The sequence below is a fragment of the Vigna unguiculata genome, chromosome 11 (genome assembly GCF_004118075.2).
Source record: "Vigna unguiculata cultivar IT97K-499-35 chromosome 11, ASM411807v1, whole genome shotgun sequence".
NCBI lineage: Eukaryota > Viridiplantae > Streptophyta > Magnoliopsida > Fabales > Fabaceae > Vigna > Vigna unguiculata.
This window is the reverse complement of record NC_040289.1, coordinates 31,568,301-31,586,756: the sequence shown is the minus strand read 5'-3', so window position 1 is coordinate 31,586,756 and position 18,456 is coordinate 31,568,301. Positions and strand designations below refer to the sequence as shown.

Below are 18,456 nucleotides of genomic sequence, written 5' to 3'. Positions count from 1 at the left end.
TATCTCCTACATTAAGATATTCCGTGAGAAAAATAGAGAATATTTTATAGAAGCTCCTTATGGAACTGGTTGGCCATAAAATCTGCTACAAATTCATTTTTATAAGAAAAAATGATAGTCCGTGACTTAACGAAGAAACAATCGAGCTAATGATAACCAACAAAATTCTCCGTAACTGAACAATAATTTTTCACTCACCCACACAAAAAATAAATTAAAAATGCAAGACACATATCAGACAATCCTACACTTTTCAGGGTTTGTTACAACATCCTCAAGCTTCACCCAAAATGTTGTATACTGCTATCACCGTAACATTGAATTCAAGGATAGCTGGTATATTTCATCATCAGGAAAAAAACAAAACGCAAAGGAAAACTCATTTTTCGAACTCACGGGCAACGAGAGATGGAGATTCAATCGGCGACAATGGACGGTGAGACAGAGACGACGCCACGCGACGGACGACTGGTCGACGACAACGTTGGAAGCTGGTGGTGGCAGAGAAAGCGCAGCAAGTTTTGAGAAGAATAGTAAAAGGGTTTCGCAATTTGAGAATTTAACCGATTTTATGACTTCGGTTCAATTAATAACTAAGGCCTAAAATTACTTTATTACTTCGGTCCCTCAACACCCAAGGCCAAAAATACTGACAGTGGTGACATTTTTGAAATTTTGCTTATTGGATTGCCTTATAAGCTTCGGAGAAGTAAAATTTCAAATCTACACAGTAATTTTCTGTTAGTTTGTTATAAAAAGAATCAAAATTAATTATTTTAAAATTTTAAACAAATAAACTGAACTTTTTAGAATTTAAGGCGAACTTGAAGAACTAAAACAATAATTACTTTATTCTAATTAATATTGTTATTAAATAAATTATACTTACTTTGAAGATATAAATTAAAACATAACTTAAAACTGTGATTTTCCCTTCTCCCACTTGGGTTAAACTTTAACAAATTTAACATATATTATTCAAATAATTAAATAAATTCATACCAAACTATTATCTGTTTATATACTTTCTTAACCTTTTCTTTCTTTTAACTTATTCTCTTTTATACTTTTAATTTATAAGTATGATATATTTATATAAATTATAACGAACATAAGTACATATAATAAATTGCAAAAGGAGCTTCCGAATCTATAGACTGTTATAATTTTTGAGATCCGAAACAAACTCTCCTATTTCACTGTGTTGACTTTTGAAAATTTCAAATCTGAGGAACCAGAAAGATGGAACATACAAACCCACAAAAATACAGATATTATTGCATAGCTAAAGAAGCAACCACAGGGAGATGATCCAATGGAAACAAGATCTGCAAAACGCAAGAAAATGGCTCAGATTGTAGCGAACGATGCCAAAGCAGCCACGGATCGGATCAGTGATCTCCCTGATGCAGTTCTTCATCAAATTCTTTTCCTTCTTCCCATAAAATGTGTTGCACAAATGAGCATTCTTTCTAAAAGATGGAGACATTTATGGTGCACTTTCCCTGACCTTGATTTCAGAACCCTTGACCCATTTCAAATCTCTTCCAAAAATGTTAAATTTTTGGAGTTTGAAAAGCCAAGGCAACCTTTGGATTCGTCGCGGATGGATTTCATCACACAAGTTCTCTCCATTCGTGACAAACACTCGGACATTAGGGTTCTTTGTTTTCGTGCACGTTTGAGTTTTTCACGGTTAAATGGTTTGATTCGTAGGGCTATTAGGCATAACGTTAGAGAGCTTGATATCGAAGCGTCAACAGTGTGTACAGATGATTACTTCAACTTTCCTAGATGTATTATTGGGAGTGAATCGCTAAGGGTTTTGAAACTAAGATCAGGTTTTCGTTTGCCTCCATCATCAGTTATGAGGCATGGCTTTCAATCTCTTAAAACCTTGTCTCTTTCCTTCGTTATTCTGAACAACCAACCTTCTCTCACTGATTTGTTCTCTGAATCATCCTTTCCTCTTCTTCAAACTCTCACCCTTGATGCATGTTTCGGGTTGAAATATCTTCGTGTTGGATGTAGGGCCCTTGTAGATTTGAACTTAGAGAAGTGTTATGCGCTTGAGGGTTTGGATATCTCGTGTGCAAAACTTGAGAGAATGAGATTGGTGAAATGTTTTGTTGCCTATAGTGAGAAGAGTTGGGTGAAGATCAATGCACCAATGCTTCAACATTTGTGTTGGCAGCATAATGCAGTCACTGATATGGCTATGTTTGAGCCTTGGAATGTGTTGCATGAGGTCACAGTTGGTTTCTTTATATTGACGAGAGATAATAGTCAGAGTAAGCTTCAAAGTGCTGTTGAATTATTATCTGGACTGTCTCGTGTGCATTCCTTGTGTCTTGAAAGGCAAACTATTGAGGTAAATTTCATTTTCTCTTTAGGAGTAGTGCATGCTTCACACTCAGATATATGAAACTTTTAGAATTCTGCTTTCTTCTGCAAGAGTAATACTTACTCATAATAACACAGTGATTTGAGTTAGGCGAATTTGAATGGTAAGAAAACCGTGAATCAATCAATTATATTAGAACTGTTAAAACATACTCAATCATGAGGTCAATTTACCTTAAGTTTCTAATTCTAATTTCGTCTAAATTTGTAATTGATCAATGATGCATATATAGTCCATTGTTCATGATTATAGTCGATTGATGATCATAATCCTAAGCTCATCCCAAAATTTGTCTGCATATACATCACATTCCTGAATCTCTTTCCTGCATTTAACTTGTTGAATGTGAAAAACATAGATTCGTAACCTTCGTTTTCTTTCTTTTGCTGCTTGCAGATTCTGTCAAATAATCACCTCCTTTTTCAGCCATTTTATGATCTTAAACATTTAGAACTGCAAACTGGTTTCAACAAAAGTAATGTTCCGGGATTGACATGTCTATTCAAGAGCTCTCCCACTCTCAACACTTTGATTCTCAAGATCATTCATGAATATAGGATTGAAAGAAAAGTAAGCAATATAACATTATTACTGTTATTTCAAGCTTGTTCATCTGCACAATGCACTACTACAATTAAAAAAAAAATTACACTTGATGAGAGTTTGATTATCGTTTTGATCGAATTCAGGAATGGAATAGAGACTTGTGGGACGTGACTATCACAGAGGGGGAACAGTATTGGGAGTCTCAGATCAGAACTCTGGAGTCTTTTCTACAACACTTGAAAGTGGTAAAAATTCATGGATTTCTTGATTATGAGAATGAAGTTGCACTTGCAAAGTTTCTTCTTAAGCATGGAAAAGCCTTGGAAGAAATGGTATTACACACAGGAAATTGCAATGCAAGAGACACTCTTAGGCGACAAAAGATAAGGTCACAAATGAGGGGATTTTCTTGGGCTTCTTCTAATGCAAAAGTGGCCTTTCAGTAGGTCACGTACCATATTCTCAAGAAAAAACTTTACCTTTACTTGTTCAAAACCAAAACAAAAGAAAAACTTTATTTTTCAATAATAAATATTTATTGGGGATCTGTTGTTTATTCATCTTGTATATTCAAATGAAATTTGTGTCATTTAATATTTATTTAAACAAAGAGGTTAACTTGCTTTATATATATATATATATAAAAGCTCTTTCTTTTTTGTGATAAAATGTACTACGTATTTCACATTAAGCTAATTTCTCTTCAAAAGGACAAAATCACAGAATAGTAAGATAATTATTGTGAAGTTTTCAACTTTAAGAAATTTAGATTTTCCGCTTCACTGTGACTAGAGTTTTTTTTTTTTTTTCATTTCTTTCATTCTATTATTTTCAATATCTTTAGTTAGTGAAAGAACTAAGAAAAAAGTTGAATCATGTTCTGTTTATGTAATCAATGGATACAAATTTTACATATTTTTTTTTGAGTGGAAGAATAAATTCCTCTAAAAATGGTGTTTATGTAGGAGAAAGTAATGATTATAGTAAGATTTCTATGGAATATTGTCTAATATTATTTAATTGGAGTATACTAGCTTGCTAATGATGAATTTAGTTCTCTTTGGTTTGATAATACTCCTAATATAAGAATCAAAGTAGATAATAAGAATAAAATCATTCAAGTAAAACAATCACAAATATAATAAAGCATATGATTCATTCATATTTGCACAATAAGCAAAGCGTGTTTATTACAACTAAATATCCAGAGGGACACCAAGGTTGGTTGAAAGAAATTAAGACAAAATCTCATAATAATAATAATAATAATAATAATAATAATAATAATAAGTTAAGTTGAGTATAAGACTCCATACTAATAATATGAGCTTCTAGAATTTAAAGTAGTGTCACATGTTGTTCTAGAATTTGTTCATGATTGTCTTGCCAATAAATAAGTATACAAATACTAAATCAAAGAAACAAAGATGAAGAATAAGAGAAGTACACGAGGGTGACATTGATACTAATTTAGATGACACAATGACTCTTCGATAATTCATGCATTAAAATTGATTTATGATAATTATGTTTTACATTAATATGATTGTGATTTGTAATAATCATAGTAAGCGAGAGACAAAATAATTGTCACATTTGAGTGTAGAAAAACACGATAGGGTTTAAACATTTTTATCATAATTAGCTTATTTGTTTATTGAAAATTGATTGTTCTAATTCGATTACTCTATAAATGCAATAAGTTTTACTTGTAGATTACACTAGAAGATATATAAAGGTGGTAGTCTTAGACAGCCTAATGGTCGAACTGTCCGTGTTGACGAAAGAGCTTTTATCAAAGACCAACTCTCCTAATTCTTTTGTTCAACAATCGTAGAGTCTGCACGCCCTATCTATAAAGGTACCTAACTTCTTACTACATTTTCTACAAAGTCCACTATGAATCAACATTCACCGTTATAGGGGGCATTTACACCTAAGTATGAATGTTATTGATTAAAGGCCCTGGTTTTATGCTGAAAAACGATAATGAGTTAAATTTAATTTAATTTTTATTATTCAATGTGTTATTGCTTGAATCTATCATTTTAACAACGTGTTTGAATACAAACTTACACCAACAAATGATCCTTCTAGTGCAATCCTACACATCACCAAGTAACAATTTGATGAACTCAATCCCACTTAGAAGAAGGTTTGAATTGAGCTTTGAGATAAAAGGTTTGGACAATTGATAATGTTGTTTTCTACCTTTTATTGATGTTAAGTTTCGTGAATAAAATCAACTCCTACATAACTTTTATCTTATTTAATCCTCTAGTTTATGTTGTTTTTGCATTATTTCGTATTTTAGTTGTTTTATACTTTTTTACTTCTAATCTCTATTATGAGTGTGTGAAATAAAACAATAGGAAGCAATTCTGGTGGAGGAAAACAAGTTGAAACTCAAGCAAGCATGATTGGACAGGAAAGATTGACTTTTACACAAATAATCATGTCAAGGGGCACCGAGATCAATTCCAGCACTGCAAACATGGAGAAAGGACTCACATATATGTATATACTGCCTTGGACCACCTTTGGAAGGCCAAAAAGCGACCATTGGGCGTCAGGGTCACTCGTTGGGCGATCTGGTGGCTCGCTGGGCGAAAATGACACCAGAACTACAATATTTGAGTTGTTGGGCGCAAAATATGGCTCGCCCAGCGAGTTACATGTCTGAAAACGTCAATTTTAGGCCTCGCTGGACGAGAATGAAGTCGCTGGGCGAGAATATCGACCCCAATATGCGAATATGGTTATTTAATCATGTTTCTACGAGAGTATTAGGGGATTCCTCATTTTGCACGAAGAGAAACACCTTGGGTGCTTGGGAGAGACTTTTGGAGTCTATTAGGGGTGTTGGGAAACTCTCCCTTCTCCTTCTTGGGTTTCCTTCTTCATCTATGGAGGTTTTACCCCTTTTGGGTTGGAGAGGATGATGGGCTACAAAATTGGAGGCGGAGATGCGAATGGGAGGCGCAATTAAATCATGAAGCAGTATTCAAGAACCTTGGGAGAGGGATTGTTTCTACTTTATGGTTCCAATTTCTTCCCTATTCTTCAATTTTGTAAAATCCTAGGTTCTCCACCATAGAGAGCCAATTCTAGTTGTTGAGATTAGATGTAAAACATTGAATTTTTGTGTAAAATTGTGTTGTTAGTTTATATGCTTTTCCAATTCATGTTAGTATTTGATTTCCATACTTAATGCTTGTTGTGGTTTAATCACCCATGGCTTGTTTGTGGTTCTTGAGGTGTTGGGAAACATCTTTAGAATCTAGATTTGAAATTAAATACCAAATGGATGCTTGTATCTAGAAATAGAACTTGGTTCATTAGTAATCTTAGATTCTTGAAACTAATGCATAATTTCACTTGTCGAGGATTCAAGGAATTGAAACTTTATGAGTGATCATAGGATCAAAGGCTCTAGGAATAGGATTTGAGTATTCTTGTGAATTGATTTTAACATGAATATGGAATTGGGATAATTTAGAATGCATGAGAATGAAATGGTTGAAGTCTAATCTTGACAAATTGTAAATACACTATGTTAATTTCTTGTTGCACACCAACTGTATCATAAAATACAAAAAGAGTTTTCATTGTGTTTGTGTGAACTTTGTGTCTAATTGAGTCGTGAATTGCGAGAGTTGTCATGCGTTGCACAAGTCCCTTAGGAGAGAATGATAAAATACTTATTACTTGCTATGTGCGATCGGTGCACTTGCCGTGTTGGTTTTTCACTAACAACAATTTAAGGTAATTTCCATTATAATTACATTTAAAATGTTATTTAATATTTCTACTATTTTTGCATCCTGGCTAATTTTTCATGCATAAAGAGTATAGATGGGATCAAGAATAAGTGCAAGTTATAAGATTCACTTTTTATCCAAAAGGCTCACATATTATGAAAATACAATGAACAAAATTAGGACTAGTCAAAATAAGGGCATTTGAATTCCACTAAATGTTTGAGCAACCTTGGACCTACAAGTAGTGGTGTCATTGTCAAAGTAAATCGAGTTACTAAGAAAGGAGTCTTAGCCTAACTACTATCATGGTTCCATATCTACTGCAACTCACTTTGAGAAAATGGTAATCTTAATATATCTTTATATTTTCTATATATTTAATTTAAATATACAATATACTAGATTTAGGTATTCAATTTTATTTTGTGTTTAAATATATGTGGGCTAGGAACTTGAATGACCACTAACTATTTGGGAGCTTCTAGAGATAACAAAGAAATTAAGTACTAGAGAATGACTCAATGATAAGACACATGACCTTGAGGTATGTTTAAACTTTAAGTTATAATTTAATGGTTGTCATATGTTTTCTTCATAAAAATCACATCAAGAATAAACCCAACATTGCATGCTAGAAGGCTCTTCTTCACAAAATGAAATATACTTTCCTATACTTGCACATTAAAACAATGACCCATTCTACCAGGAGTTGAGGAATCACACTAGGTTTAGAGTCCTTAGGTTCTAGTGTATCAGGGGTGAACCTATATCTACATAAAAAGAGTACTCCTAGGACATTGAATGATTTTCAAAATAAGTAAACAAGATGGTAGTGGTGTAATAGAAGAAGATGGGATGAAATCAAGTCATAGTCCCTACTCCACTCAATCCATCTAATAACTACTATCTATTTTTACTTCCATTCACTATCACAAACATAAAACCCAAAAATCAAACTACCAATATACTTGTTAAAACCATGTGGATACGACGCTTGTTGATACTGCTAAGTATCAATACACTTGCTAGGAAATGATTGGTTAGAAACAATCATCAACTACTTTCACATGTGCTTACTTTAATATCAGTCAAGATCCAATGGTTCATCAAATAGAAGAAATGTGTAAAACTATCCAAAAGTTAAATGTTTACTTATGGCAAAGGATGACAAGGAGAGAACACTTGAATAAAAGATGGAGCAATTGATGAAAAATCATGAGATACAAAGTGAATGCATTATATATTAATTGGATCATGTAATATGTATACTTCATTTTTATACTTCTCTTTACTATTTTATATATTGGGGTTGACTATCATTTAACCTGATTAAATTTTGATATTTCTATTGTTAAAATATTCAAATTTGTTCTTCAGAAACTAAAAAATATTTATTGTTAAATGTTTCTACTTTTTACCATCAATTTAGCCACCGAAAATGACTTCAAATTCGTTAAAAATCTTACCCATTAGCAACAAAATATTTGCATTACTATATAATTTATATTTGTGATCGAATTAATGATAAAACACTTTTTAAAAATTAATAAAATTTTGACCGATTAGCCATAGAAAAATGAGTTGTTATATGTATGGTCACTATTTTGGTTGCTAAACATGTTCACAACCTGTTAAAACCTTTTAGCTACTGAAAAAAGTGATTGATAAAATATATTTTTTGTGCTGTGTTTGATTTCCTGACCTTATACATCTTCTTAGATTACTTTCAAACAAATCAACATTTTTCTATTTATGTTATTACATATAACATACAAATACGTAAAATGTTAGAGACAAATTCCTTCTCAAAAATAATTTTTTACTTACTGGCAATCCTATAATGTGAAAGGCATTATGGCCATAGGCATTACAGATGTCAAAATGGGTTTCAACCCGTGAGCCAATCCGGCTCACCACGAGTTCGAGCCGGGTTGGATTGAGAAAAAATTAGTTTTTTCAAAAGTGGGTTGAACTCAACCCGACCCACTTAACCTATGAGTTAAACAAGTTCGAGCCAGGTTGAGGGTGGGTTGACCCACTTAACCCACCAACATTTTTTTACAATTTTTTATTTTTTTAATAATTATTTACTATCCCCAATTATATAGGTTTACAATTTCATATTTTTAAATGCTAGAATGTTGCTCAATAATAGTTATATACGCTGATACTTTAATCTTTAACTATACTCTTTATATAAATTACTCAAGCAACTGTCTTATAAACATTTTTTTCTAACTTAGCATGATAAAAATGTATAGTTTTTTTTATTTATATTTTGTTGAATAACATGACAGAAAATGTGTAATATTAGCCATATTTTTTTGGACTATGTGGACACTTTCTTGAAAACAATTCATCATATATTGGTGGTGAGCATGATGAAGACATTGTTTCTGAGTTTTACTATGATTGTCATGTCATGGGTTTCTTAAAAAAATATTTAAATATTTGAATACTTAAAAATAAATACATAATATTTTTTTTCTGTGGGTTGGTGAGCCAACCCACTTAACCCACCAACTCGTGGTGGGTTGAGCCAGGTTGTAAAGTTTCTGGTTCACCATAAAGTGAGACGGGTTGGTTTCACTCATTTTCAACCCGACTCATGGTGAGCCAACCTGTGCGAGCCAGGTTGGCTCACTTTCACATGTCTAATAGACATAAACCTCTCATACATGTCATGAGTAGGGGTGGCAAAATGGACCAACCTGCCCTATTTTGGCTAGCCTTGCCCTTAGCTCGCCAAAAACAGGCCAGGCTAGCCGCACGGTAAAATAAACTGGAAAATGCAACCCGCCACGCCACAGGATAGGCTAGCGGGTAGGCTGACTTGCCACTTTTTTTTTAATTTGTGTTTATAATTTTTTTGTATATATACTTATAAATAAATATTTAAATCACACAAATATTTTTTAAACTTTTAATTGATCAATTAATATTTTTAATTGGATAAATTAAAATAATTATTACAATTACATGTTAAATTACTCTCGTATAACTAATAAATTGAACTTAGTTTATAAGGGTTAATGATTTTAATTATAATAGTGTTGGATATTTACATCTTTACAAAAGTATAATATAAAAAATTTAATCTTTTTAATTAAAATAAATAGGCATATGTTAGGACTAAATTGAAATCAAGACAATGACAATTGGTAATGACAGTGACATGTGGCAGTACCTTGTCACGTTGTAATGTCAATGTCACATATCACACTAGGGACCTCACACATGGCAAAAAAAATTAAAAAATTAAAAAATTAAAGAAAATAAATAATGAAAAAAAACAAAGATTGATACGTGACACACCATTAACGATGTTAATAATTTTGTTATGAAAGGGACCTAATTGAGACATTTTTTTCAAAAATTGGGATGCAATTGATACATTTGTAAAAACGGGACCAAACTGACACATCCACAAAAGTAAGTATCATTCGACTAACTAAGCCATAAATAATAAAAAAACAAAGAGTAAGCGGATCAGGGCAGGCTGGCCCGCAAGTTTGGCAAGCTGGGTGGATCAGGCGAAAACAGACTAGCAAGTTGAAAATGTCAACCGATCCGCCCCTGTTTTGTGGGCTGGCCGTTGACCGTTGCTCACGTTTTCACCCATAGCCATGAGACACTACTAAATAGTGACATCCCGTTATATATGCACATGCATATAATGCAATCAATTTTAGAGAAAAAAAAAGTCACTATAATAATTAATTTAGATATCAATTTATAAACTAAAAATTATTAGTATCTAAAATAGTCTTTTTTTATTAATAAAAAAATTATAATTTATTTGTGAATTAATTTAAATTTATTTGTGTTTGAAACTTAGTAGTTAATTTTAAAGACCAATTAATATTCTAATTCAAAAATCACTAATAATTTTTTATTTATAATAAAGATTATTTTATATACCAATAATTTTTAATTTATAAACTGATATTTAAATTAATTAATATAATAGCTAATTATTTTTGTCCTTAATTGTTATTTAATTATTTTCTTATAATTGATTGTTATTTAATTAGTTTTATAATGATTAGAGATCACAAGAGGCAATTAAAAGTAAAACATATTGGTTGTTCGATTATGAATGATATAAGTCCATTTAAACATCATTTATTTATAGTTATATTAATTAAATAATTGATTTTGCATCAATTAATTATGTTTTCAAGTGTATATTAAGACTATGTGAACGACAGAGAACATATGATATATGGATTTATGAACCATCAACTCATTCATCCATTAAGTAAAAAAAATTCAAAAACATGCTAAGAGAAAATATATATATATATATATATATATATATATATATATATATATATATATATATATATTCAACCGTATAAACTTGTTATATCTTTTACATGATTAAACTAGGATGAGTTTGCTTACTAAAAAAAGCTCCTCATTTTGTTACATTAAACATATATAAATATTTCCTAACTTGTGCTTTTATTATAAAATAAAAAATTAAATGTTATCATGGCTTAAAGATTCACATATAAAATTTATAATTTTGTTATTGTGAATTAGATTGCAAATTGAATTGATTTGAGAAGTTGTTTTCCTTTATATTATTAAGATTTTGAGTGTTTCAATATAAGAAAATTTCTTGAAATCATTTGCTTTTCCAATTAAAATGTACCATCAAGCCAAAAGAACATAGCTGGCAACCATACAAGAGGACAGGAATTGGATGTCAAACCAAATCATTCCCTTTTTTAAGTGAAAGGATAGGTTCGTTGATTAAATGAGGGAAAATAAATTTTTCATTTGCGCTAATTAATCACTATTAGTAATAATTGTAATTATTTATTATTATTATTATAATGAAAGGAGAAAACAAAAATACACTCCTAATAATATGGACAAGCCAAAAAGATTTTATTAATCTAAAAAGAATGGTTAACTCTCATGTAGCACCATGATTATACAAAAAGCTAGCCTCATCCCCCAGTTCTTCATACATCTCCATTGCGAACAAACCCTAAACAAACCTATCTTATTTTCATTTAGATTATTTTCTATAATTTTTTTTAATTGACAACATTCATACTTTTTATTTAATTTTTTGCAATTGTGAAATATACAAGATGTCTTTTTAACTAATGCATACTACTTTTTAAACGATGTAGATAAGACTTAAGATAATGAGGAGGTGCATTCAGAAAATAGTGTTTTGGATGGAAACAAAATGTGGTGCATGCATGATGGCAGATATTGGGAAAAAAGGTGCAGACAGTGGAATAAAGAATTGACCCTACATGGCAAAACCAAATTGTTGTCCTACTTCATCCATCCACATCTACACTGTTACTGTGGCATGAGTCAATTCCCTGATATTTGGAACTCAATATTCAAACATCATTTTCCTTCTTTTCTCTGCATCTCATCATTTTCTTACTGCACTTATTTATAGTTTATTTGGTTGCTTAGTTTAAAGACAACCACAGAAAATATGAAAACACCAGAATAGAGTGAAAATTTTGGCATGAGTTTCCTTCAGTTGTAGCAGAACCAAACCGTCATGCCAAGGGATCAGTAATAGTTTTAAACTGTTTTAAGCATATCTTCGTGTATGGACAACTCCCAACACAGAAATTGAAAGATTTCTTTTACTATAATTTTAATGTCTCTTTTCAATAACTTTCACTATTTTTTATTTTGTTCAAGTTAATTTCTTTATTAATAAAAATATTCAATCAAATCCTTCAATTTTTGAAAACACAATGGTGTGACTATTTCTTATTCAGCATATAATAAAATCGTTTACAAGTAGATAATGAAGATTTCGGTTTATTCATATCAATATATGAAATTATGATTTAATTATTCGGATGGTCTTCACCTTTAGTAGAGGTGTATTAATTTGGTTTCCATTTTTAAAAAGTCTCAATTTTATCTCAATTTTCGAAAAAGTGTCTTGATTGAGTATTAGTAATTCTTGTCTAATTGAGGCACTTTTTTCAAAAGTTGAGATGAAATTAACATTTTTTTTATAGCGAAAACTAGATTGATACACATCTACCAAAGTGAAAACAATCTTAATAATTATACTTTTAAAGGTTGAAAAAATTAATTTACTTTACAAATGTTAAATGTTATAGTGTTACATTCTAAAAATTGATAGAGTTGGTAGACATTTTATTAATAAAAGGACTAAATTGAATAAAATAAATGAATTACTTATAAAAATTAATTAAGTAAAGATTATTTCTTTATATTATATTAATAAATTTGGAAATAGTAATTGAATTCACCAAATTCCATTACAATGAAAAAAAAAATATTCACTTTACGTTGTGTTTTATCCTTATATAGTGTTCTACTTTCTCATTTCTATCAATGTGGTTTAGACTCACACTTGAATTCCTAACACATGTATTATTTTTCCAATCAATTGGTATAACACTACCAGAAAATGTTTCATTAGTAACCAATTTTAGTAAACAAAAGTTGTTAGTCACTGTAATGACCAATTTAGATACCAATTTAAAAAATAAAAAATTATTGGTTACTAAATTAGTCACTATTATAAATAAAATATTTAAATTGGTCACTAAATTCGTCATCAATTAATTAGAAACCAATTTAGAAATTAAGTCATTTTGGTAGTCAAAACCTAGGTAGCTAATGTTTAGTGATCAATTTCCTTTGGTAGCCAAAATTATGGTAACTAATTTTAAAGACAAATCTAGTGACCAATTATAATTTTTTATTCATAATAGTAACTAGTTTAGTAATCAATAATTTTTTACTTATGAATTAACATCTAAATTAGTTATTATAGTGGGTAATAATTTTTAGTCATTAAAATTTGTTACTGTTGAAACATTTTCTAAGTGTTATCAATTGTCTTATGTAATTGACAAAGATAGTTACATATGATATCAGTTATTTTGTGGCGGACCAAATTCGTATGGATTAATTTATTTATTGGATGATTGTGATTTGCATAACTTAAATCTATTCGTAAAATTTATTTTTCTTTTTAATTGTCTTATAGGACAAGCTTATTAAATTTCTAGAAAAGAATGAGTTAACTTTTTATAAGAAGGTAATTAAAATTAATTTATAACCAAATTAAAAATAAAATTAAAATATTACATGACATTTTTATAAATCAACTCATACTTGAACTAATTTTAGTTTATGAAAATGTTGCCTTTAATTTATAAAATAATTAACTTAGATTTTTCTAAAATAATTTATGAAAAAAAATAGTCCAGGCATAATTTAAGTCAGAATTTCTTGTACATAACTCGTAAGAAGAGTGGTGGCATATATAGACGGACTAATAGAGTTGTTATATTGTTATGAACAATTAAAATTTTCTAGAATAAAGCACAATTTACTATAATCTTATTTTGTTCCTCATTAATGTGAGACTTGCTTTCATATTGCTATTTCAGCATAATGATACTAATGATGAGCTCAACTAAAAGATAGGAGAGTAATTTTTGAAACATAAAGATGATTAAATAAAGCTTATCTCTTAATAAAGTTTCATTCGTAAACTGATGATCAAATCCCATTTATAAACTACATAACTATTTTAGTATAATAAATATTATTTAAGTACTGTTATATTTTTCTTTTAATATAATAAAAATTTTATAATCTTATTATTTTAATTTTATTAATGACTAAAATAAATAATCACGTGTTTAAATTTAAAATAATAATTATATAAGTATATTAAAGAAAAAAATTAAAATTAATATAACATTTGAGAAAATCTTTTCCTCTTTATTATTTATTTATAAATATAAAATATTTAATAAAAGGTTGTTTATTCAATATATATATATATATATATATATAGACATTAACTTATTTTTTCAATAATCACATGTAATAATTATTAAAAATTAATTATTTTAACTATAAATAAAATCCAAACAAAATAATATTAATGATAATAACAATACAATTTTCTTTTTCTATACTACCATTGAAATGTACCGAGACTCAACCTACTCTTTAAATGTACGGTGGGTTTGAATAACGGGAAACAATATATATACTTTGTGTACGGTTTGACCCAAATGCTCCACTTAATATTAATATATATATATATATATATATATATATACTTTTATTTTGCCGATAAAAAAACAAAAAACCCCTTAATAGTTAGTGTGTAAATGTATAAGAATTTATTATTAACAATAATTTGAATTAATAATTATGTGGACTTTATTTGCAGTGATAATATTTATTATTTGACATTTCATACTTAATTAATATATACAAAAAGTAATTTTGTGAAGTTGATACGAAGTTCCATGAGAGTCCTTAAATGAAAGATCTTACACTATATTAGATAAAAAAGAAACTTACAACATTAATGGAACAACATGGGTTTTCCACGAGTTAATACAAGAAATAAAAGATAAAAGCAATGTTTCCTTGGCCTATATAAATTACATTATTTGAAGTCAAGGGAACATGCACCATTTCTTGTGACCAGGGACCCACTGTGGACATTTTCTACTGAAGTAACTGGAAACTGTCTTGGAATCCAGAAGTTCAACAATGGGAGCATATTTCACACAACGAGGTGTCTTATACTGATTTATGGACGCACCCTGGCTCAGAGCAAAGTCCATAAGCTTGTCAAAGGTTCCATTCTCCACAATCTTTATTTCCAGTGCTCCAATCGACTCTGACACCCTTCCTTGTCTATAAACACTGTTCAGACACCCTTCTACTGCAAAACAACACTCCTCAAAAACAGAACCAGGAATTGGGGTCTCATCATTGGTGTTAATCTCCCAGTACAGCACATAGTGGCCTGGGATAGTGGACGTGTCAGCACAGCTTGTGTATTCTGTGAGTGATGCACCGAAATCTGCAAGACGCTTCGCTCCATTCTTCACAGCATTTTGCAGCTCAACCTCATCGGTCTTGTCAGAATCAATGCTCAAAACCACATTCTTTCGGCACACGAAGTTGAATTGTGGTGCCTTGTTCTTGAATCCTGCTACACGGAGTATGTCACCAACCCTGTACCTGTAAAGTCCTGTGCATCATTGCATGATCGTTAGAAGAGACAAAGTTTATTCTTTTCCTAAAATCAATTGAAAGTAAAAGTGAACTTTACCCGCATAAGTGGTGACCACAAGCTCATATTCTTGACCCAACTCCACATCCACAAGATCAACCAAACGTTCCTGGTCAGGTTGAGAAATAGAAATATTGGTCTGTCCCTTGGTTTTTTCGAGTGGCAAGAACTCAAAGTAGGCCATGGTGGGAATGAGGGTGTAAGACACCTCATTCGGTTCACACAAAGGGTTCAAGTTGAGGCCAAAGTAACACTCAGACGAAGCATACATGGTGCAGACAAGAGGGAGACCATTGCTGTAGTAATCCAATATCGGAATATACTGAGACATGGTTCCTGTAACAATAACATCAACATACTTGGTGTTTGGCCACACCCTAGTGATGATCCCCTTCCAAGACTCCTTCTTGCACTCACCTTCGATGAAATCCGCAAGCTTGGGGTTTGGTTTGAGGATCTTCATGATGGCCTCTCTCACAGACGAGTCACTGATTTCTGGGTCTACGGTGCCATTTCTTATGTCACGGCACAAACTCACCCAATGCTTTTCTAGGAACTTGATGGCACGGATGAAGCCTGAGGCGAAAACGGCCCCAACACGAAGAACTTGTTCGTTTTGTGAAAGTCCACAAAGCATCTGAGAATACATGCTTTGGTAAGAGTCTAGGCAGAGAATGGATTCAATGGGACTGGTGTAGTTTGTGTAGGGATCGTATCTTTGTTTAGAGTTTTTGAAATGTGAACTCTTGTAGTAACTGGTTAAAACTGGACGAGCTAGGAGCCCCCCTGGGGTTTTGGCTTCTGATTTTACGAAGAGAAAGTACATACCCTTGCCTTTCTCCAAACCTGGAACAAATTGGTCCATCACTGGCATCAAGAGGCTGTACAGTAATGATCTTCTCTCAAGTTCATCTTCTATGGTTGGCATCAGCTTTCTCTCCCCACCAGATGTTCCAGAGCTGAATTTAATCAACACAGTAATAATGTTATTTCACTTTTCGCTGTTTTTTCATCTACTTTTCTTTAATCTTAGTTCACACTTTTTCTTCTTGTGAATGTGTTGCTCATGACATTAAAATGTTTCATTTTTTAAATTAAATTATGATTTTTTTTTATTTTATGAAAGTAACGTAAAATAAATTATATATGAAATGTCATATGTAAAATAGAAACAAAATTTTACAATAAACTATAATACAATTTTTACATATTATTAGTATCTTTTATAGTTTAATTTAGAATCAAAACACAACTTTTTAATAATAAATTAGAAATGAAAAAGATATTTAAATCTAAGAAATAAAAAGAAAAGAAAATTTATGTAGAGAAGAAAAAAAAATTTAAAAAGTATGAATCTGGCCCTACCCTTATATCATGCCTGGGTTATTCTTAATTTCTCAATATACATGTTCCATAGACAACTTATTTCACATCAACTTTTTGCACGTTCCTTTTACACTCCAGATTTTTTTGTTCTTTTATTGTCTCACACTTTCAAGCTACTAAGCTTTTTAGCATATGAAATACTCTATAACCGAAGGAAAAAAAAAGAACTGATGTAAAAATAAACACGTCTATTCCAAAAAAAGGAATGTTAATGGTATTTTCTGCACCATAACTATAATTTTTTATCTTTAATTTAATGTCACTTATTTGATATTTCTCTCCCATCATTATTAATATCTATAATACCCTCTTCTTAAAATGAAAAGTGATATCATTAAAGTAGAGTACACATACCAGATGAGAAAAACTGATATATGATAAAAATGTAGGGGAAATAATGAAAAAAAGTAGGAAGAAAGTGATATGAAAGGAAAGAAAACATATATAACAATAACAAGGAGTGGAAGAACATAGTAACTAAAAACTGACCTAGTGAGGAACTCGGAAATAGGTTTGGAACATAGAATTTGGGAGGTATCACCATTAGCTATACGATCGATATCTGGCTTCAAATCCTCGTACGTGACCACAGGCATGATGTTCTTGAAAGTGTGTCTGTCTGTGCGGCCATCTAAGCCATGGCGTTGAAGGTACTCAGCATGTGCACTGGAGGAAAGGATCTCAGCAAGGACCCTTTTCTGAATTTCATCAGCGTTGCTAGTAACATCCTCAATGTATTTCAGTGCTTCATTATTGTTGTTGCAGAGGTAGTGGCTAGGAGCCTCAGGCATGGCTATAGATAATGAGATATATGTGGTAAGTGTGTGAGGGTGGAACAACAAAAAAAGGTGTCGATGGGAGTGAGAAATGGAGATCTGACTTTGGAATTTGGACTTAACTGGGAGGAGGAGTGGGTTGGAAAAACAGACATAGTGAAAGGACATATTTATAGGAAGAAAAGGAATGTGGTTAGAGCTTGAAAACCACTTGAGTGTAGTTGAGAGACCAATCAATTTTTTTTTTTGAAACAGTGGAGTTGAAAATGACATGTCTAAGGAAGGTTCGTGTGCAAGTGTTGGGTTAAGATTAATGTTTTGTTAAGTAGTGATGAAACTAATAAAGTAACCCTTTTTACGTGTGATTTATCAAACTATGTAGTCGAGTACATTATTTGTGAACGTGAAAAATATAAAACTAATCGATCTTCATGTGGGGCTAGACTCACTATTACTCTTTCCCAGGCCTTTATATATCATCACGTCACATCACTTGACACT

General features: G+C 31.1%; 2 protein-coding genes across 2 annotated transcripts; one reads left to right on the top strand and one right to left on the bottom strand.

Moving 5' to 3' along the window:
- The first annotated feature begins 1,248 nt into the window (after positions 1-1,248).
- Positions 1,249-3,440, top strand: LOC114168138 (putative F-box/FBD/LRR-repeat protein At4g03220). Its single transcript, XM_028052871.1, has 3 exons — positions 1,249-2,371; positions 2,801-2,974; positions 3,094-3,440. The coding sequence occupies exons 1-3, from the start codon at positions 1,316-1,318 to the stop codon at positions 3,394-3,396; spliced, it is 1,533 nt and encodes a 510-aa protein (XP_027908672.1). The 5' UTR covers positions 1,249-1,315; the 3' UTR covers positions 3,397-3,440.
- An 11,584-nt stretch (positions 3,441-15,024) lies between these two features.
- On the bottom strand, positions 15,025-18,112 carry LOC114170753 (indole-3-acetic acid-amido synthetase GH3.6-like). Its single transcript, XM_028056306.1, has 3 exons — positions 17,669-18,112; positions 15,833-16,752; positions 15,025-15,751 (listed from the first exon to the last, which is right to left on the bottom strand). Exons 1-3 carry the CDS (start codon positions 17,968-17,970, stop codon positions 15,168-15,170), a joined length of 1,806 nt encoding a protein of 601 aa, XP_027912107.1. The 5' UTR covers positions 17,971-18,112; the 3' UTR covers positions 15,025-15,167.
- Positions 18,113-18,456: the final 344 nt, after the last annotated feature.